Source organism: Natator depressus, chromosome 2 (assembly GCF_965152275.1).
Source record: "Natator depressus isolate rNatDep1 chromosome 2, rNatDep2.hap1, whole genome shotgun sequence".
Classification (NCBI taxonomy): domain Eukaryota; kingdom Metazoa; phylum Chordata; order Testudines; family Cheloniidae; genus Natator; species Natator depressus.
The window spans coordinates 242186254-242209994 of NC_134235.1; the positions used below are offsets into that span (position 1 = coordinate 242186254).

At 41.4% G+C, this 23741-nt stretch overlaps 1 protein-coding gene across 5 annotated transcripts in view; it reads right to left on the minus strand.

Annotated features, from left to right (window-relative positions):
• Positions 1–23741, minus strand: part of ZMYND11 (zinc finger MYND-type containing 11) — a 160477-nt gene that overhangs the window by 43893 nt on the left and 92843 nt on the right. For 4 of the 5 annotated variants that reach the window (XM_074946257.1, XM_074946253.1, XM_074946254.1 and 1 more), the window contains exon 3: positions 7500–7659. In XM_074946257.1, the coding sequence (XP_074802358.1) occupies positions 7500–7659 (160 nt within the window). Of the gene's footprint in view, positions 1–7499; positions 7660–22601; positions 22621–23741 lie in introns of those variants that run through there. The other variant, XM_074946256.1, reaches the window with a different exon arrangement.

Sequence of the window (23741 nt, forward strand, 5' to 3'; positions counted from 1 at the left end):
GTAAGTTACACTTTCACGATAAAGAGATTGTACTACAGTGCTTGTATGAGGTGAATTGAAAAATACTATTTCTTTTATCATTTTTACAGTGCAAATATTTGTAATAAAAACATATAAACTGAGCACTGTACACTTTGTATTCTCTGTTGTAACTGAAATTGATATATTTGAAAATGTAGAAAAACATCCAAAATATTTAATAAATTTCAATTGGTATTCTATTTTTTAACAGTGCAATTAAAACTGTGATTAATTGCGATTAATTTCTTGAGTTAATTGCAAATAATCGACAGCCCTACTTTTTATATTTATCCTGAATCAAGGGTAGCCGTTACACCCACCAGCTTCAGTGAGGTCTCACCCAGCCTCTAGCATAATACTATATTAAGATACATCACTTCCAGAAAAGTATGGCGTCACAGCTCCACAAACATAGTAAAAACAGAGTAAGGTGTCTGGACTGGCACAGAGGAAAAGGAAGAAACCAAGATGCCCATTTTCAAAACAAGTACATAAATGGCAGAGCCATGTAACAGTCATTAATGTCAACCAAAGTCACCTGGTTAGACCCTTATGCACCAGTTTGAAAAATCTATTCTCAAATCAGCAAGTCACGATTATTTCCCAAAGTCCCTCAAACCAGCACAGACAACCCATGGGACACGAGAACTCCAACAGCAGCCTCCAACTCCAGGACAGACAGAGTGGGTACCAATTTTCAAGAAGAAATGAGACACTAACAAATTACAACATGCAGGATTGACCTACTAAAAGCAGAGTTTCCAAAGCTAAGAAAAGCAGTAAAGATGCTCAGGGAGATGTCTTACACAGTTTTACAGAGGAAACACCTCCTCTCTCAGCTGAAGGGGTAGAGATGGGTGTTCTAGAAGATTCATGATAGAAGAAAGAACTTCCCAGCAGTATGTGCTTTCTTCACACAGTTTCAAGTCCAACATGGCACTAAAACTTTAGAGACTGTTGTGATTGTGTGCAGGCACTTTCTTTCCTATGTTGTGGCAATGGACACAATAAGGAAATGAAGCACTCTTGAATCAAATGGAAAGGGGAAATAATCTGGAAAGGAAATGGAGAATAGCTTTTCTCTTTACTGTACTTTATCATGATGACATGCCAAGTAGGGATCCCTGCACAGGAGGGCTCAATGTTCCCCCACTTTACTGGAAGAATGGATGGCCACTGGAAAGGCAGTTTTAATGTTGAAGGCTTTCCTTGAGAACTCTCTCATGGGTTCAGAAGGAGCACTTGTGTATGTGGTTAGCTCCATGCTAAGGTCCTGCATGCCTAAAAGGGAATGGGTCTTGGCTTTAGTGTATCAGCAATTCTAAAATATCTCACCCATCAGGTAGGAATTCAGAGTTCTACTGTGCTTCTTAAGGCCAAAATGGCTGATGCTTGGATATTCTGGGTTAGCTGGTGTTCAAGCCTTTAACCAGCCCATCCTCGAAGGCATGTAAGTCAGGAATGTCACATCTAAAAGGATTTAACTTCCTGTCCCAACACAAGTCCATGAAAATGCTCCGGGTTCAGCATTTGCAACAGAATGGAAATCACCTGCTTGGAAAATCTCTTTCTCTTCAGGTACACTAGATTTATGTGACTGAGATCCCTCTAGTAAATTGAGCCACAAGCTCTTACATGATGGAAAGACAGAGAGTGATCTAGAGAGAGATTCAACAGCTCCAGAAGCCCAGACTTCTGGGCTACTTCAGAGCTATTAGGTTGACTCTTGGCCTGAACTTCATAGTTTTCTGAAGGGCTTTGCCAATCAGGGGAAGGAGGTGAAAGATACGTGCAAAGTTGAGGTTCCAAGAGTGAGTGAGAGTATCCACACTTCAAGTTACCAAGTCACCAAATATGAAGAACATCTCTACTTTACCATTTAACTGGGAGGCCATATGGAAAGATTCCACCTCAAATTGACTGCTGCAGATACCATTTCTGTGACTAGATCTGGCTTCAGATCAGGCAGTCCCACCCAAGACTTCAGATTCCAGAGAACAGAGATGGCTTAGAGAAACAGGAAATTCCTTTCAACCCACCAGATAGCAGCCATGTGACACATTGTACCCTAACAGGGCCCTCCCCAGAAAAGATCCTATCCCGCGTGGCCACCATCCAGTCAGACCAATGCTAAGAAGCCAAAAAGAGAATAAGAACATGACTACAGCAATAGTTCTAGACATGTCAATAAGGTAGCGAGGCACATGCAACTGAAAGCACACCCACGCTGCAACCAAGGTTGCCTGAATCAAAGAGTTGGCTTATGCTTTCACTTTCTCTATTTAAGCTCCAAAGGGAACATTGTACTTAGCTGAGAACTAAACTTGGCCCCAGAGTGGAGGGAGGTCTAGTTACAATCTAGCATCAAGAAAGAGAGTCTAAAGAAGACTAATCCTGCTGAACAACAGGCTCAATCCCATTCTGCCCCTTTCTGCAGAAAGCAGTAACCAGAATTACTTGCACATTAGTGGAGGTACAAGCTTCTATAACCAGTCCAACAGGAAGGCTTGAACTGCCAGTGCCGGCCCACTGTGAAAACCTGAAGCACTTCCTATAGGCTTGGCAAGTAGGATGGTCTCTGATTCATCCAAGACCATTTAAAACAGGTCACAACTAGAGTCCTCTTTTCTCAGAAATTGATCCCTGCAAGCGTGACATGGCAAGAAATCATACTACCTGAATCTCATGCATTTGGCCTAATGATCAATCTTTTTGGGGTTTCCTCAGAATCTCAGAATTGCCTTGAAAATCTCAGGGCTTTTGACAATGCTACAGCAATTGGTCATAGCAGCTGTAAAAGTGATGGTAAAGAAAGCAGCGGGAGATTACATAAATTGATTTGGTCCTGGTTTACTTGAGACTGAAAGTTATCTGAAGTCACTTTGAATAAGTAACTTTATTTTCCAGACACAAATATATGATTTCAATAATTATTTCAAATGTCAGAAAAGCCCAGAAGTGAGTTAGCAAGTCTAGATGCATTTGTACATGAGGAAAATCTCATGGTTTTCAGTTTCCTATTGTATGCTTGAAACACTGCAGCTTCTGAGCTGCCTCTCCCCAAAAAGCACTCTCCACTAAACTAACACACACTGACAAGAAGGAAAAGGTGTGAGGGTAAGTGGTCTGGAGTTGTAGAGGGAGGGCTGAAAAGGACAAAATGATTTCTTCCCATGTCACTCTTGCAGGTCTCAATTTCTGAGAAAAGGGGACCAGAATAAACCGGTTTAGCCAGCCAAGAGAGCTGTCTCCATCTGCTGGAGGCAGCAATTAATTGAGCACAATCAGCCAGCCAGTCCCCTTTATGAAAAAGAGTGACAGTTCAAGATCATTGCCTTCTTCCTGCCTCCACTGTCTGTGCAGCAGTGAAATGGCACAAAGCACTATAATCCGTTGTGGGGCCTCTCCTATTTACACCACCGGAGAATCTGGCCACTACACGACAACTTCAAACCACTCTAGTGGTGTCAACTGAGCTGCCATTGCTAGGCAAGTGCACAAACCAGACCTTCTCCAATAACACATCTCCATTTTAAAGTAAGAATAGTACTGTGTGGCTTTATGAATAAATGTAAATTTGTTTTTTAATAGAGAATCCCTCTCTATGGGCCAATTTGGTCTTAAAATTCTTTAACCCTGTAGAAAAGAGTTTACATTTAAAACATTAAGAATAACCTCTAGGAAAACCATTTGTAAAATTCACAAAATGTGTATGGCATTTATGAACTGCTTTAAATCTTCAGTAAAAGGAGTGTGGCTTTTTAATAAGCATGGCACATCATCTTTAAGAACCTTATCTAGAATCACCGAGCAAAATGTATTTCTGGTGTAATTCCACTGACTTCAATGTAATACATCAGGGATGATCCAGACCACTATTTTTTCAGGATACAAATGAACTAAATATACTGCCTAACTAAATTAACATTTGATTGTTAATTCTTTTTGGCCAAGAATTGTGTTTCCATGTTGTGTTATCCATTGACAGTAACCAAATCACTGGAACTACTATCATTAAGGATTTAGACTAATGTCAAAATGTTTCCTAAATCAACAAAAGTAAGAAAACTCAGTCTTGTTAATAACAAATAATGTGCTTACTTTGCATTTATATAGCACTTTTCATTTGGGGACTTCAGAGCATTTTAACTAAATAATCCTCAACACCACTGTGATGTAGGAAATTATTATTATATGTATATTATGTGTTACTACTATTATTAACACTGCATGTTTTGGCTAGGACTCAGAAGAGCAAATAATATTACTTACCAGGCACTTGTGTTAAGAACAGAAATAATGTTTTAGTGGTGAACTGTAAACTACTATTACCTGAGTTCAGAGTTCCACATTTCTTCTGCAAAAGGTGATGACAACAATAGTGCCCAAAACAAGGCAAGGTGCTACACTGAGTTAGGCATTAGTGCCATCAACTGTAGCAGTGGAAATGCAGAATTCTGCACTAAGATCCTGGCAAATAAGTAAATGAGGAAATTATTATCAACCATTTTGTTTACAACTGTATTTATGTGTAATATGAGGATGCATTTTGAAAAAGCTGCTATGTTAGATCCATACCATTTGTGTTGATGCCCAGCAAACACGCAAAATGGGTAACATACCAAGGCATTACAAGTGCAATTACCCCTTTCACATAACTAATTTGTTGTAAGTACCAACTTTTAGAAATGTTGTCCACTGAGTCATGCTTTGTTATTGATTTAAGATCTTAAATAAATGTATATATATGTGAGAGAGAACATTTTTCATTGATGTTTAAATCTGAATTTCCTTGTTCTTGTCAGTTTTTCAGAACATTATTGTCATTTTAATAAAAGTTCTCTTTACTTCTTTTTTTAAACATTACCACAAAAAGGTCACCTCTGAAGCAAGAGCCTCGCCATAACCACAACCCCTCCATGCATCTTGGCAGCTCTATTTCAGGTCTTTGCACAGTGTTTCTAAATGCACTGAAGTTTCCTTAAAGTGTTATATTAACACAGTTTCATAAAACTTCAGAGAGTACACTTAAAGCTGTGAACCACTGATCTATGATAGAACCGTCAAGCACTGTATGACAGAATATTTAACCCTTTCACAGAATAACCCAATCATTGACATAACATTATTAAGAAGAGCTTTACCAGAGTTTGTTATGTCAGTCTACCCGATAGAACAATTAGATTGATACAGATAAGCAAACTAATACTGTAGGTTATCAAACAAAACCTTTTGTCCATGCATAGTAGCTGTTACATAATCTGTATGATTTGCTTTCTTATTATTACTACTATTAATAACTTAAAAAGCGATCAGTCCACATTATGCACTAAGGCTAACATGCTCTAACTTGGTTGTCTCAGGTTAGGCACATCTATCCATGGTTAGGCACCTATATAAGAGGGAGGTGTGGATGCTTAGCATCTCTGAAGCTCAGACCATTTATTTGTGTTTTCATATAGATTTAGGTGCCTAAATTCAGGCCTAAAGTTTGTAAAACAGAATGGCTAAAATGACATATAAAGTAATTTTTTATATCTGGGAGTGAGTTTTCTTTGTTAACCCCTTGAAACAATTTTTCTTTACTGACTGTGTGTGTGATGCATAGTCAGTGGAAGTCTTTCCATTGACTTCAACAAGTTTTCCGTAAGTTTCTAAGGATATGTCCACGCTGCAAAAAAAAAAGCCTGTGGCACCAAGTCTCAGAGCCCGGGTTAGCTGACTTACGCTTGCAGGGGTTGGGCTGTGCAAATAAAATTGCAGTGTAGATGTTTGGGCTCTGTCTGGAGTCTGGGCTCTGAGACTCCGCGAGGGGGAAGGGTCTCAGAGCCTGGGGTCCAGACCAAGCCCTAACGTCTACCCTGCAATTTTAGCACCCCACAATCCAAGGCCTATGAGCCTGACTCAACTGACTGTGGCTGTGCTGTGAGTCTTCTATCGCCGTGCAGACATACTCTTAGAATCTGATAGTACAAGGCCTGAGTGCCCTCAGTTTCTAGTGAGGTCAGCGGAGTTTAGCATGTTAAGCCATTTACAGGATCTTCTGCGAAGACATTTCTGTTTGTCCAAGACATATTTTACTTCCTGTATTTGGAATGGAACAGAAATCAATATGGCTCTGTTTGTGTATAATTCCTCCAACATATATAGCTCCATTTCATGCCAACATGGCTTCTATGAGCCCTCTGTAGGGCTTATCTTTACTGCTGAGTTAACTTGATTGTTGCCCTTAATTCAAGTCCCATCCACACACAAAACCCTTAACTCATGTTGGCTGACCTGTCAGGAGATATAAACTACAGCTCAAGTTAGCACAACCCATCAGCTGCTAACACAAACACTCTGTGCTGCTAATCCAGTCACTCTGGGCAGTTCCAGTGTTATTTTGCAGTGTGGCGACTCTCATTTGACTAACTCAAGTGTAAATAACTTGCCTTAACTCTGCAGTGAAGATAGCGCATCTGTATGAAACTCCAATGACCTGAGTTACTCACTCCAAAGTTATGAGTTTGCATGAGGGGGCTTGCATGATTGGGTCCAGTTTTTGTTAATTAATTGTTGCTACTGAAGTAGCAGAAGTACCAGAATTGTTTGAATGACCCATGAAGACAGTGGCCATTGTGAGACTTTTGATAATTTTTTTAAGTTACTCCATTGCTAAGAAATAAAAAGAAAGGCATTCAGAATAACAGTCAGCAGCATGACTCTCATATTTTGCACCTACATATTTACCATCCTCTCTTTAAAAACACAGCAATTTTTTAGGCAGGAAATTAGAAATATTGTGAACAGCCAAGCTAGTCTTTCAACCTGATTAATTAGATTTAGTCACCGTATATATTTCCTGAACCAATTTTTGGAGACTTATAGCTAAAAAAGTGTACCACGATAGATTTCCAGACTGTTTGCAGACATCTGGTATAACACAGGTTTTGTTATTGTTGCATTGTTTTTGGGGTTGGCTTGGGGGTATATAAATACAATTTTTCCTTGAAAAGAGCTAATTTTTCCCCCTCAGATTAAAACACCCTCAAATCAACACTCTCCTTTTAAAATATAATCTTTTAAAAAAGATATATTCCTTTAAGGATCACTCTGGATATCTGAAGATGTCAGAGGAGTCAAAGTGACACCAGTAAGGTTTGTGTTGAGAATCTCCACATATGACCATAGGAGAGGTGAAGTTATGTCACAGAAAGGAGTAAATGAGCAAAACTGGGTAAAGCCACAGACAGTGTTCCATGGGAGCGGATCTAGAGCCCTACAAGGCAGGATTTCTATGGAACAGGGAGGACTTTAAAAAAAAATTTTTTCAGTGCAAGATTTAAATAATAAAACTGTGCTTATAAAACATCATTTCATTGTTCACAAGTAACATCAATAGATCATCTATAAATAACTGTTAATGGACATTCAAATAGGCTCCATGTCAACATACCAGGAAACATGATTTAATTTCTTCTAGATATTATACTCACAATCTCATCTCCTGGCAACCAGTATCCTTCTTGTTCAATACCAGCTTTTGATCCCTTACATCCCACAGTCAGAGTTTCAACAATAAGACCATCCTTCACTGCTAAGCTCAACTGACGTGTGGTCTCTTTTGGATGCATACCATGGACTCGAGACATATACCTGCACACAAAGCACAAAAGAAGTCCTTAAGTAACAGTCTTTAAATCTAAATGTTACCAATCCCTTTTTAACAGTTGAGAGTAAAAAAATATACATTTTATTAACTGATTTAGTATCATAGCAGTTGCCAAGTTTTTTTTAACTTGTGCAATGTTACCCCTCCTTCCAAACTCAGGTTGTTTCCCTAGTAGGTTCTCCACTGTGTAAGTGCTTAGAGGAGTCTGAGTGTAGTGGTATTGCAGAGGGATTTTCCAGAAAGATTCTCAAAGCTGACCACTAACCAGCCACTGGTACTTTTAGATACAGGATGAACTCTCTACCACCTTCAGTCCCAATCTAAGAGAGCATAGTGCTTTACACACTCTGAAACTGCTAGTTTCAACAATTTTACTCATACAGACCATAGTATAGAGGAATATAACACAGTGCATTAATTAATCTGAAGGAGACAGGACAATCATGAACAATGAAATTCATGCACCAAACATGAAACCCCAAGAGCTTCCCCAGTTATGGTAATAACTTGTCTCTTTTCTGTGCTTGAGGTTGCCAACTTGGAATGGCCACTCTCAACTACACTGGCAAGAGCAAAGAATGTACAATAGGCTATTAGGCAATTAAGTCATCTGCAGACAAAAGAAACACTAGTTAGATTTGGTCTGGTATATGAAATGTTTGCCCAACTGTAATTTGTTATTCCCAGGCAAAAACAATGTTAACTTGAAATAAAGTAAATGATTCTCCATTCACAACAAATGCAGTGCAAGAACATTACTAGTTTTATTAAAAAAACCCACAAAGGTCCAAAATGATGTTTATGAGCCACTACTGTTTCTGGTCTGTGTGTAGAAGAAGAAGTGAGCAGCAGTCAAGTGAATGACTGAATTGTGCAGGGTCTGAGCTGTAATCAGTGGCAAATATCTATTTTGTGTTTGTATTTTTCTAGCTATGTGTCTGTCACAGTTACAAGGTTAGCTACACTTCTGTTCCCTTTCTGGTCTCTCTGAGTGCACCCCATAAGGTGCCTTCAACTAGCCTGTGGTGCAGTTCCGTAGTTCTCCCACTCTTAGACCAAACTCTGGGCTACAGTATCCAGTGCGTCAGTTGTGCTTACCGAGCAGGTCAGAGTGAGTTCTAGCACCTGCAGTTCCTCCCTTTAGGAAGGAGTAACCAGTGCGAATTAGTGACAAAAGAGTTCTCAACACAAAATTATTGTTTATTTTAAACTGTGGGAACAAAGCACTTAGAGAAACAGAATTTTAAAATAGTTGACATGCATGTCTGCCTTACCTAAAGGCTTACCATCCCTGTTGGTAATCTAGGCAGGCCTAACTTCTTCAGATATCCCAGTGTCCCCGTGTCTCAGCCTCTTGGACCAATAAAAGATATTACTTCACTTACCTTGTCTCTAATATTCTTACAGTGACCATCCCAATAACTAGGTCAATATACAGTATTCATAAATTATTACAGAGCAGCTCCAATTCTGTCACAGAATCTACAGTATTTGAGCTGACTAAGAACTGTGCACATCCAATTATTTTTGTTTCCCCAGGCTGTTTGTTCTTCTCATCCATCTGTTATGTCTTGTTTGTTAGGTTGAAAACTCTTGAGGCAGAGATTCTTTGTACAGTGTCTAGCATAGGGGTTCTCAAACTTCATTGCACTGCAACCCCCTTCTGACAACAAAAGTTACTACACAACCCCAGGAGGGGGAACCAAAGCCTGAGCTTTGTGTGGGGGCAACACCGAAGCCTGAGCCCTCCTACCCCTGGTGGGGGCTTCGACCCCAGGTAGTGGGGCTTGGGCTTTGGCTTCGGGCCCAGACCCCAGCAAGTCTAACACCAGCCCTGGCGACCCCATTAAAACAGGGTTATGACCCACTTTGGGGTCCTGACTCACAGTTTGAGAACCACTGGTCTAGCACAACGGGGGTCCAAGCCTGATTGGCCTTTAGGTGGTACTATTATATTAATATCAATGAATAATAAAGTTTTGGTCCATATTGAATTTATGGTCAAAGGGCCAGATCCTGTGTGGCTTTATGACCCTAGCCTCTTCTACCCTACACTACTTGGCAACATATGTCCAAGCTCTGGGGGGAATGAGGCAGGGGGAGAGGGAAGGGATGCAGGAGCCAGTTATGACAGCTCTGAATCTTCTATATGCTAGGTGAATTCCCATATGGCCAAATGGGCCTGGCTTTCTGGTTCCTCTGTACTGTCACAGGGACAGGTACCCACAAGAGAATCTGGTTCAAATATCTTATTTGTAATAACAAAACCCAGTCTTTTGCAAACTTAAGCCACAGGACCTTGGAACTTGTTTTGTCACTTTTTACTGTTTTAATTTTCTTTTTATTTGGTAGAAGACTACAACTGGAAGAGTTATTAGAGCTGCCTGCATAATCCAAAAACTCAGGTGGCTGACCAAGTTACCAAATGCATTTGGACCACTGCTGTGCTTTTTCCTTTTTCTCTGTGTGTCCATTTTTAATCTTTCTAAGTCTCATAAGGTCATAAAGTTTAAGGCCAGAAGGTATCCCCAGATCATCTTATCCGACCTCCTGTATAGTAAAGTCTCTTCTCAGTCTGTCTCTTCTTTCTGTGTATCTTTCTCTTTACTTCTGTTCTCTTCTTTGCAATTCACTCTGGTTCTTTGCTGTGTGCATCTTAGGCCTGGTCTACACTGCGGGGGTGGGGGGGGGGAAGAATCGATCTAAGTTACGCAACTTCAGCTACGTGAATAACGTAGCTGAAGTCAACGTATTTAGATCTACTCACCGTGGTGTCCTCACTGCGGTAAGTTGATGGCTGACGCTTCTCCGTCGACTCTGCCTGTGCCTCTCGCTCCGGTAGAGTACCGGAGTCGACAGGAGAGCGCTTGGGGGTCGATTTATTGCGTCTAGACTGGACTAGACACGATAAATCGACCCCCCGCTGGATCGATCGCTGCTCGCCGATCCGGCAGGTAGTATAGACAAGCCCTCACCCTTTTGCTTCTTCAAGATTAAGGTATACAGCTCAAGAATAAGAGTAGTATTGTGTTTCTGCACCAAAGTCAATAACCACTTAAACACGGAGGACAAGATCCTCAGCTACTATAAATCAGTGGAGCTCCACTGAGCCAATGGAGATATGTCAATTTTCAGCAGCTGAAGATCTGTCTGTGATGACACTGGACAGTAATGTTAAATACTGCGATCCAGGTCTCCAGAACACTATCACTAGCCCAGAATTACTTTATACAGAGGTATAAAGAGCTAAATGCCTTAAAACTGAGTTAAGGATAAATGTGATTCTTTAAATACTCATGTCCACACATGCATGTGAGTGAGTACACACACAGCTAATTTAAAATGTTATTTCTAATTTGTGAAATTTGTTGACACATATTTATACTTTTACCTGATACTCTCACCTCCGCTATCAGACACCCAGCATGTTCAATTCTGACCTCTGTGACTCTTCTGGCCTTCTTAATAAAATAATAATAATGTCATCTAGCTCTTATATAACACTTTTCATCACTATCTTCATTTTACAGATGGGGAAACTGAGGCCCAAAGAAGGGCGGTGACTTTCCTAAGGTCACACAACAGGCCAACAGCAGAGCTGGGAATAGAACCCAAATCTCCTGAGTCTCCATCCCGTGTGCTATCCACTAGGCAATGCTGCCTTTTAGATCTATATATGTTGCTACACATCAAAGCACTGAACATTACCTAATGAAATCCTTGTAATGTCTGTTTGAATTAGGTTGGCCACCAACGTAAAGCAAGCCTTATTTTGGATGGGTGAGAAAACAGCATGGAGACAAAGTTAAATCCGTAAGACCAGCTATAATCAGTTAAGATGCTGAATCAACGTATTTCAAAAAGAGGCAACGTGTGCGGTAGAGAAATAAGCACAGGACTGGGTATCTTTGGCTATCCCTCGATGCGGGGATGATGTCTGCCACGATGGTTCATTGGTGGGTTTTTAAGTGTCTGAGGAGCCCAATTTGTGCCCTGCAGATTTTCTCACAGAAGCGACAGGTGTAATCTTGGAGGAGACATAGTTGTTGGCTGGACTGTTGTAACCTTTCTTTCCTCCTTTGTCTTTGTCTCATGAGCACCTCTGTTCTCCTCAAAGTGAGCTGTGGCCTGGTGTATCGTGTGGCGCAACTGTGTTCTGTTCCGCGCTGAGCCCTCGCAGTTTGTTGGGTTGATACCTCCCTTTTTAAGGTGTACTTTTGAAGCGCTTCTGCTGCCCTCCACGAGCCCTTTTTCCCCGACTTAACTGAAAGGAGTATTTGCTTCAGAAGGCAAGTGTCAGGCAAGTGTCACGTACACAGTGGCCAGCCCAGTGGGTTGGTGTTTCATGACCTGCACTTCTATACTGCTGATGCTGGCTGCAGAGAGAACACTGATGTTAGTGCGTTGGTTTTCCCAGCTGATCCTGAGAATCCTCCTGAGGCAGCGCTGTTGGAACCACTCCAGCCACTTGAGATGTCATCTATAGGTTACTCACACCCATAGAGAAGGGTGGGGATGACAACTGCCTTGTAAACCAAGATATTGGTGCCTGTTTGCAGATCCCTATCACTGAAGACTCATTTGAGTAGTCTTCCAAAGGATGTGCTGATACAGCGAATCCTGTATTCAATTTTTGTGTCAATGCTGGCTGTTTGGGAGAGGTAGTTGCCAAGGTATAGAAAATGGTCCACGTTTTCCAGGGGTTCTCTGATGATGGCGATTTGTGGAGTATGAAGAGTAGTTTGTGCAGATGAGGGCTGGCAGAATACCTTGGCTTTCCCAGCTGTGATAGGCACCTGCAAAAAGGTTTAGGGTAATTTGCAGGCTCTGCGCGTGCAAGAATGACAGTTACTGCATATGGAAGGTCAGTGATGCCAATTCTTGTGATCTTAGATTTTGTTTGGAGACATCAGAGATTGAGGAGTTGACCATCCATACAATACTAAATCCCGATTTCATCAGGAAGATGGTCACAGATGAGAATTAGGATCATGGCAAGGTAAATGGAGAAGAGTGTTGGAGTAGTGACACAGCCTTGCTTGACACCAGTGTGAATGATGAATGGTTTGGTTTCTGAGCCATTGCACAGAATGGTGGCAGTCATCCCATCACAGAGTAGTCTGATGATGGAAATGAATTTCTGTGAACAGTCAAACCTACCCAGCACCTTCCATAGAGCATCACGACTGACAGAGTCAAAGGCCTTGGTTAGATCGATGAATGCCATGAACAGTTCCTGGTGTTGCTCTCTGCACTTCTCCTGAATCTGTCATGCCACGAAGATCGTGTCAGTTGCGGTCCTCTCTGATGGACCACAACCTTGTCATGGTGGAGAGGCTTGCATGGGCTAAAGACCCTTGGAGCTACATCGTCCAGAGCTTTCATATTCCTGATAGGGTCCCTCTTGGCGAGCAGGTCTGAGGCAAGGCTCCTGACTAACCGCGGTCCAAACTTCACAAGATCCCAACGGTGGATCAGGTGCATATAGAGGACCTTTTAGTACTCTGCGTCTGTGAAGGCGGATGAGGGATGCAGCAGGAAGGAGGTCCCCTGGTTGTCTTGGATCTCCTTGCCACTAGGTCAGGGTTTTCCTCCTGTCAAGTCATGTGTGGTCACCGCCCATGCACCAGTCTCCCCACGTTAAAAGATTTCATGCGCAGGCCTCTGCCAAAGGGCTCACACCCGCACAAAGCTCTGCACTGGGGAAGACAGGAGTGGTGGTGAAGACAGGAGCAGTGATTTCTGGGAACAGTCACAAATCTGCAACTTCATGGCTGAAACAAGAGATACAAGACAATGAATTTCACCACCTGGAATGGCCGCACCCTTATGGACTCTCAGCACAGTGAATGCCCAGAAAGAAGAACTGCCATAACTGCCAGAGAACTGGCAAGACTCAACATTGATATTGCAGCTCATTGGGGCGATGAGGGCCAATTAAAAGAGGATGGAGGTGGCTACACCTTCTTTTGGAAAGGAAAGCCACCTGAAGAGAGACGCATTCACGAGATTGGCTTTGCCATCAAAAATAACATATCCAGTTGGCTTCTGGAGCTTCCCATGGGGATCAACGAGCATCTCATGACTCTTTGGCTCAAGCTCAGCAACAACTAATATGCCACAGTCATCAGTGCATAAGCCCCAACACTTGATGATGATGAAGACAACAAGGAGCAGTTTTATCATGCTCTTGATGCAGTGCTCACAGCCACACCTAAGGCAGACAAACTGAAATCTCTGAAGAGGATCAATGCCAGAGTCGGATGGGACCCCCAACTCTGGAGTGGCACAATAGCAAAGAAGGGTGGCAAATGTAAGCCCAATGATCTTCTCCTCCTCAGCAAATGTGTGGAGCATGACCTGCTCATCACAAATACCATCTTTAGGCAGAGTAACAAATTTAAGACCACCTGGAAACATCTTCGGTTCAAACACTGGCACCTCCTTGACTATGTTATAGTCAGAGCCCGAGATTACACCAATGTCCGTATAACATGAACCATGAGAGGTATAGATCACTGTTGGACAGACCATCCACGAGTAAGATCAATCATGTACCTGCAGCTCGCTTCACCACACCACAAATACCCCAAAACTAAGCAAAAGTGGTATAACATCAAAGCACTTCAAGATCAAGTCAGCTGCAAGACGTTCCAGCAATACCAGTCTGAGAAACTCTCTAACTTGCCTGATAACATCACTGACATTCAAGAGCACTGGGATCACCTTAAAAATGAATGTACTGAAACTATAGGATATTCCACTCATCAGCACCAGAACTGGTTTGACAAAAACAAGGAAATCCTAGCATTAATTCAACAGAAAAGAATTGCATTCTGTAACTGGCAAAATGAGTCCTCTAACCAACGAAAACATGAGGCTTATCACTGCTCAAAGCTGAAGTCCAAAGGAGGCTATGTGACATCAAAAATAAGCGGTAGCAAGAGAAGGCTTCTGAGGTCCAGGGTTTCGTAGATCAAGATGACATGATCAGCTTCTTTCAAGCAACAAAAGCTATGTATGGGCCATCTCCAAAGGCCCAACCCCCTTACGTTCCCAGGATGGCTCCACCCTCCTCAAGGACAATGCGGTCATTGAACAATGCTGGAAGCAACACTTTGAGAGCCTACTACACTGCAAATCCATGGTCTCTGAAGACACCACTGAGTCTATTCCACAATGCTCAGCAATAGAACACCTTGCTGATCCTCCATCTTTTGAGGAAGTCCAGCATGCCATTATCCAGACAAAAAAATTACAAAACAACGGGCCCAGATTGCAGTCCATCTGTGGTTTTTAAAACTGGTGGAACAATGCTCCAGCACAAACTTTGCCAACTCCTTGACAAAATCTGGACCTGCGAAGAAATTCCACGCCAACATTGTTACAATATTCAAGAAACGGGACAAATCTTTGTGCGGGAACTAGAGGTACTGCCCTCCTCTTCAGTGTAGGGAAGATCCTTGCCTGGATCTTATTAAACTGCCTTCTCCCCCTTGCTGAGGAACTCCTGCTCAAATCACAGTGTGGCTTCCGGCCATCCCAAGGCACTGCGTATCACACATTCCTAAATACCAAGCCCTGCTCTACCTTGGACTTCCTGCATGGCTATGGGCAAGCCACTTCTCCCTCATTTTTTCCAGCGGTAAAAGGGGAATAACAAATCCTACCTTGCAGAGGTTTTTTGATTAATGAACTAATATTCATATGGTGCTTTGAAGATCTAAAGCACTAGCAACTTCCAAGTTTTGTTGTTGTTGTTTTCTTAAAGAGAGCACTCCCAGCATTCATATAAGAGCATATGTGGCCATGGAAAATATTTTACTCAGAAATGTGGAAATATTAGTAGAAAAGTCTGGACAAAAAATCCTTATTTATATCAAAGCATGTACAAATGTACATAAACACAAATTTAGAGAGATTATAAAGCAATACTGCAAGTTCTGGGAGGGAGTCCGGTCCTCTTCAGCTAGGACTAAAATATGCAGCCATGAGGAGTGGGACTTGAATCAGAAAAGATGATGGCTCTTGAACAGTCAAACATGACAGCCTGATAGAAGATGAGAAGAACACTAGAAATGTGCAGAAGTGAAACACTATCCTTCACAAGCATGATGTTGGGAGTCCTAACTACTTCATCCAATCTATTACTGAAGCAAGGAGAAAATACTGTTCAAATGCCTAATGTCCAAATGATATTAATAATCCTGGAAGTCAGATTCTTCTGCTGGCAATGGATGCACAGAAACAACTGGCACCAAGAAGTTAAGGGATTAAGAAGAGAGATGAAGCAATCCCTGATTGCTGCTTTCAACAAAGAGCTGATTATCCTTACCTTGAGAGTTGAGGATATACCGGTCAGTTATGTTCTTGTCCAGTTCTCCATTCATCAACAGGTTGGGAAGCATAATACACACCCCAAAGTTGTTATGTAGTCAGCCCAGAGAAGTAAAGCAAATACGCTTTCAGATTGGTGAGAATAGGCAGGGAGACAAAGTAAAATCCCCTAAATCACCAAACCGGCCCTAATAATTTAGGAGGTTCGAGCAACCCTTTTGAAGTATAATTTATCTGTGCAAAGGGGAGTCAGTGCTAATCCTCACTAGATAAAATGAGTGTCTGTCTGATGTAAAGAGGAGGTTCATCCAGATAACCTGTCTGCTAAATTCCAAATTTAGCCAGATAGGGTTACTGCCTTCAGGACAAAAAGAAAATAACTGAGGAATCTTACTTAGGCTGCTGCTCAATCGTACAGTATTTATAGCTCAGCTTTCTCAGTGTTTCTCCATCTGTAAACCGCACTGAGATTAGTGTAGGAGAATACAGCAGGATTACAACATTTGCAATAAACGTTTAAGATTCTATAACAGGTAATGTTTTCAATAACTGCAATGATCTTACCCTTTGCCTTAGACATAAATTTCAGACACACCTTTGTTTATCAGTATCAAGAAAACTGAGCTTTGAAATTCCATAAAATACAAATCTGTTCGCATTAAGAAACCAGTAGAAACCAAATAAATGCATATGCACAAAAAGCTGATCAAAATGGCCTTATTAATAGTGAGTGCCACTTTGGAGGGAGCTGTCGATTGGAGAACGACCAGGAGCTTGTGTGTGGGATCCTGAACCTCCTCCAGCCGGTTCTGGAAGGTGTCTGCGATCCTCCTTGGCAGCTCTTAGTACTGCTTATGAAGAAGAAGAGGCCTTCAGCTGATCTGGCAGTACCATCTGCTCTGGTTGCTCTGACTTCTCTTGTTCCTCTCCCTGCTCCAGGGGCAGTTCTTCTGGTATTCTTTGACAAGAGCAATACCCCCGGTGTTCAAAGTGTAGGACTCCACAGTAGGGGTCCCATGCACTTCAGTAAGGTCAGTGGGTGGGATCACAGTAATAAAGGGCAGATCCCATGGTGGGTACCATTGATCCTTTGACATTACGTAAGAGTCCTATGAATGTAGGGATCCCCAAATAGCTCTGGAGCCCGCATCTGGGTTGACATGCAAAGGATGAACCATCGGTGGAACGAGAGGTACTGACTCCTGCTCGTCTTCAGAATAAGAGTCATCAAACTCGAAGGGTGAAGCCATCAGTACTGGCTACCTTTTGATGGCTTGGCCAGAGGGTAACCAGGTGAATAGATCCCTGACAGTGTCAGGGCATCCACAGGTCTGCTAGTGCTTAAGATCAGTGAGTGATACGTGAACAGTGCAGTGATGTCTCTCACTAGTACCAAGTCCGACAGGATTGGTGACTCCAGATCTGTGTAAATTGCCATATCTTTGAGAAGGGCATACCGAGCTCTGGCAAGACTCTTTAGTACTGGATCCGTTGGTGCAGGCACAGGTATGGCTGCCTTGGCACAGTGTGGAACTGCTGGTGAAAAAGGGGATCAGTCCTTACTGTCCTTAACCGGTTTTGAGGACAGTTTCAGAGCACTAGACACTCCCAGTATCGCCGGTGCTGTCCAATGATCACATGATTTCCAGATGCGCCAATTCTGGGGAGTGGAGTCTCATTTAGCCCTGAGGGGAGGGAGGAAGCAGCCCTCTTTTTAGCAGACTTATGGGACATTTTGTCTGTCTTCTTATGAGGGTGCTTCTCCTTACCCTCATTGTGCCTCTTTTTATATGAGGCCTTGAGCCTGCTGGAGCGTTCCATCGGTGCCTGAGGGGCACTACTCGGAGGATGCAGTCAACGTAGTGGGGAGCAGAAAGGCACTGGGTCCAACCAAGGCCTCCCGGAGAGCTTCGTTAGGTGCTTGCAAAGTCTGGACTCCCGGGTCTGCCTAGTACAGGGGGAAAGGAGTAGCAGATGTCACATGTTGATGGGATGTGTGACTCCCCCAGGCAGTAAAGGCAGCTCATGCACAGGTTGTTTACCAGGAAGACCTGAAGGCACCTGCGGCAAGGCTTGAAGTCTGGAACTTTGGGGATAAATGGCCCAAACGTTGGAGGGGCCCCACACCCAATGCCAGCTAACTAAACTATGACTATTAACACTAATTATAAAAACTACAAAGAATTAAAATTAATTAACTCTACATGTTTTTACAGGAACAATGGATCTAGGAAGCTAGAAGACACGGACAAAGGGGGGTTCCACCCTAAACTGCAAGTGGCAGAAAAGAAACTGGAGAAAAAGACAGTTCATGCTGTCCCTTATGCCCCCAGTCTGCAGCATAGGAAGGCAAGGGGTACAGGTGCAGACCAACCGACACTGCTACTGAAGAATTTTCAGACGCAGGCATGCAAAGCAAATGCACACCCACAGTGAATAACCATAGGGACCAGCATTCGAAGAAGAAAGGGCCAACAGTCACAATACACACTATTTACTCCACTGTGCTGTACAAGACACAAAAGTGAAGAAAGGCTCTTCTCCAAAGAGCTTACAATCCATGGCCAAAATGCCACAACTGGATCTAAGTAGACAGATTCTTGTCTCTGTGAGGAGCCCCCTTGAAGACAGTGGGCACAGCATCTGCCTGTGCGGCCGCAATCAAAGAAACATGGCCTCCAAGACACACACAGAGAAGACATGATGTACAGCAGTACTCAGAAGCGGAAGTTAACATGGACACTGAAATGAATGTTAATCTCATTTTTCCTGGCCATCATGTAAGAAACGAGGTTTTTGGAGTGATCTCAATAATCAGAGGGTGGATCATTATATTCTAGCAAGAGGTGCAATATTATAGATATTCTAGCAAGAGGTGCAACAGAAAGACCAAAACTAGACAAACATAAGGACAGGAAATAACTGAGATACCACTGTGTGACAACTGGTGGTAAATGATGACTTTTTGGTGGTGAACACTCCATTTTGGTCTGTCTTTACAACATAGTTTGTTCTTTAGGGAAGCTGAGGCTCCACCCGCTCTGCATCCCCATGTGTAGGAAGGGAAGTGACAGTCTTCTGGTGATAGTTCTCCACCCGCTCAGGGTCTGGCAATGCAGTTAGCATGGGAGGAGGGGGGCTCCGTACATTTCTCTGCTTCAGCGTGCCGTTAGGCTCACAATTGAGCCCTGAAAAAATAAGGCAGGTCCTATTAAAGTCAGTTGAAAGAGTGCCATTATCTTCAATGGGAGTTGGACTGAGTCTCTAGATACTAATGATACGTACCTAAAAATGTCTTAGATTCTAGGGACAGACCTTAATTTATATCTCAAATGAAAGCAATGGGAAGTGAAAGGGAAAGTGGAACCTCTCCCAGAAATCCATGGAAAAATGATTTTCATACTAAAAGAAATAGCATAATACAACTGTTATTCAGTTTCTTATTCATATTCTTATTCTTATATTGTACCCACCACTATGATATCAGGGGTCCTAGAATTGGGATGAGGAAAGGTAGTTTGCTTTAAATCCACCACCTTACAGGAGTTTTGTTAAGAATATATTGCCCAGCCCTAACAGAAGTAAAAATGTAAGAGATGGACTTTTTTTAATAAATAGGTTTAGATAACACTATTTAAGAGCTTAAATCATTTAGGCCCAAACTTGGGAATCAGTGGACTAGCCAGATAGCAAAGCTATTCCCTAGTGATCTCTGCAGAAGACCAGAAGAGGAACAATCTCTCTCCTCCATGATGCTTGCAGTTGTGCTTCAAGGCACCCCATTCAAGAGATACCTACTTCCTGTGCAGATCCCCTCCATATATCCCACTCCCTCAGAGAGCAGTACCACATCAGGGATCTGACTCTCACAAAATACATGGATAGACTTAGAAGTTACAAATAAATACTTTCCAAAACAACATATTTGAAAATCATCCCTTTTTTCCTTATCTATCAGAACCTGAATGCTAGATTGAGACTTGATGACATTGCACACATACAAAAAAGTACAGATAGCTGAATTCTTTATACTGTTCTACGAGTGTGATGGCAGAAAAAACTTCTTTCAGTTTGTTCTGTATTCTGTTTGGATTAAATTCAGCAAGTCCGTATAATACACTGGACAGTCTTCCTTTCTTTAATTAAAGTCTAAAATTGAAGAAACTGTTAACTGCTTTTTGCAAAAATGAACTTTTTATACTTTAACAAACACAAGTATGGACATTACAAGTTACCTTCTTAGAAAAATATCATGGGAACTAGGATTGTCAAACTCCACACAATATTTACGAACACTACCCTTAAGAGTATTTAAATAGGACCTGGTCATTTGTTTTTAGTGTCTTAAGCAATGAACAAAAACATTGAGGATTATACTTTGCATAGTAACAAGTACTGTAGAAAGAATTTAAGATGAGTTTGCATTCATTAGCAAGTATCTACTAGGGAGAAGCACTGCTGTTTTCAATAACTGTTTGTTTGTACTGCTAGTGATAATAATCTTATCCACCAATCATAGTCATGCTCAGTTCATGCTCAGCAATTACTTCACATGCCATACCAACGAAAAGCAGCTAGCTCTGGGATGAAATGTGGAAATCATTCTGCAACACCAGTACTGCACAATAGAGTGCTTAGGAGAGGAATTATCCAATGGAAACTGCAGGGGCAATCTAGATAGGAAGAAGCTATCAAATGGAACTTGGCAAGGCACCTAATTCTTGCAAAAAGAATGGTGAGATCTTTGTGTGGTTTACCGTTGATATCTAATCCAAAGAAAATCACACCAGATTATTGCTTTTCATCTCTAGCTCCTTTGCTCTGCTTCCTAGGTGCAAAAGAACTGGACAACTTCCCTACCAAAGTAATTGCGGATTCCTCCAGAATGGAGGAACCCCCACTAGCACAGCAAGTTACAACATCCATTCTCCCCCTCGCCCCTCCCGCCCCAGACAGGTGTATTTTGGGGCTTGGCGAGGGCATGGCTGGAGTGCCCTTGTGCTCCATCAATCCTTGCCTGTGTAATGGCCCTCCACCCTAGCTCCTGCATCAATCTTAATTCAACTAGACTGAGGATCTCACATGTCATCTGCATCAATTTAATGTCCCATAATACCTGGCTGGGCATTGGTTTCAATACAGACTTAACAGGGTTGCACTCTTCTCTGTAAGTCACCAATACCACTGCATACAGAACCTAGGTTTTCCTGTGATGTTTTTCATTAAGCGGCTAAGTTAATGTGATTCAACAAGATCACTGTCCAATGTCATTTGGCTGCAAATGTGGACTGTATAAAGACAACATGGAAGGAAAAGTATCTTAATCTATAGATGTTAAATGCCGGGGTGATATTTTAACCAGGGCTATTAACAATTTAAGACTTTTAACTCTTCTAGCACCCACATTAACTGCAGCCAGTTTCTTCACATCACCTTCCAGCAGGGGATCACAACCTCTCTCCTCCTACTGGTACTCAAATAAATTTCTCCCATGCCGTTTCCATCTCCCTTAGGATCAAAGGTAGATTTATTTTTCTCAGAGGTGTCTGAAAGTGACTGTTAATAGGAACAGTTGACACAACCAAACCTAGGCATTTTACATTTTATGTTGCTTAGGGTAGAACATAAAGATGAAATCACAAATAAAATTAATGTTAAGCAGAACATAAACCAGCTAGACTAAAGCATTATGAAAAGTGTAGCTGTCTAGACTCTAAACCAAATTACGGGGAATACTGATTAAACAAGATGAAACATTTCCATCATAGAAAGATCTTTGTGCCGGCCAGCTGATGCCAGCCTGTCAGTGTTCTTCAGAGGTCCAGCAAGATGTGAGAGTTCAGCTTAATTACTCCCTTCTCTCATAGTCTTATGTGTCTCTGTGAGCCCAGATGTTAAGAATCTTCATTATTATGTTGAATATTGCCTCACTCTTTAATCCAGACATTAATATACCACCATAATTTTGTGCAAAGTTACAATGCAAAATTGATTAGACTTAATATCACTTTTTTCAGCTAGTTTTTAAATTTTCCTTCTACTAATTTGCACTGGTTTATAGCTCTGCATTTCAAAAGCCTTTCAAATTTTCAACCTGAGTGAGTCATATACACAAATAATATAAAAACTATCAACATAAAAACCAATTAATCAGTCCAAGAAAGACTAACACTCTGGTGCCTATAAATATACTTATTTGCAATGCATTTCTATGTGTTTACATATAAAATGAAGAAATATTATAAATTACTAATTTGAAATTTTACCTTGGTATCAGATTTTTGTACAAATGACCAGTTTCTTATATATTTATATATTCTTATATAGAGAGTTTTCTTATATATTTCTTTGCTTTATGAGTATACTGATCTTTAAATTAACTAACTGAATGCTCACAAAAGCATAAAGGACATTTTTGTTCTTCCTAGGGTGGTCTAACACTGAATATTTACAAGACTTAGGGCTTCTAGTTTCAAGAAGTGTATGTACAAAGTTTAGTCTACTATAAAAAACAGTGCTAGGAGAACAGGAAAAACATTTTCTGAGCCAAAGGCACCAACTACAATATTATCAATTTCATGCAGCTTACCTTAGGAAAAATAAAGTAATGTAGGAAAGGGGATTGATTTAACAAGATCAGAGAAAAACAGCACCTTATTCTTGTCTCTGTAACAGAAAGAGTTCATGGCTGTTAAAGAGAGATTCAAACACAGGGTTTTCCTTAGGCTTGGTCTACACTACCAACTTACGTTGGTATAACTACTGTCTTAACCCCCAGCGTAGACAGTGCTATGTCAACAGGAAAAGTGCTCACGTCGACATAACTCCCGCCTCTCAGGGAGATGGAGTACCTACACAGACAAGAGAATCTCTCCCGTTGGCATAGGTGGCGTCTTCACTAAGTGCTGCAGTGCTGTTAAGTGTAGACTAGCCCTTAGTATCATCTCTTCATTGTGTGTTTCTGTGATTGGGACAATAATGTTCTGGTTGTCTCTGTGTAATGCTCACATCACACACCTTTGTTGAACTGTACAGAACACAGAAGTGCTTTTTACACTATGTGTTATGGAAAATACTTCATGATACTATCTCCCTTTCCCTTTTCACCTGCCAAAATTTCAGGTTTCCTTAACTTGCTTCATCGCCTTACCTATTCTGTCAGGTTGGAATTCACCATGGTTTGATATCAAATGCTAGATCTTGGAAGAGCTCCCTTTCAACAACTGATATATGCCTTTCTGCTACTATGGTTAAAAATACACCAAGAAGAACAGTAAAGAAAGATAAGAGAAATGATCTAATAACACCAGCCAGAAGTAAAATAATGCAATAATTGTACTATATTCCTCTGGATAGCAAGATACCTTATCTCAAACAGCAGTTTTCAGATAAACCTACTCATAACTAATAGTAAGACAAAAGACATTTTGAGAAGAACAATCTGACAAAGGAAAAGAAATTGAAATAGCAACAAAATGATAATTTCAGTCAAAAAATTTCAGACACAGGTAACAGGATTACCTGGTCATAAATTCAAAGATAATCTGCTTTCTTAATCATTGTTATTACTTTCTATTGTTTATGTATAAGTAATGAGTTGTGATATGAAGAACGCTAGGGAGATTTACATTTTCATCAAAGCCAGAAATGCCATCAGCAGTGACAGTCAGATTTTCTAAATGGTTTCTGATCCTGAAGCAAGCACATAGTAAGCAAACCAGATCTTCTG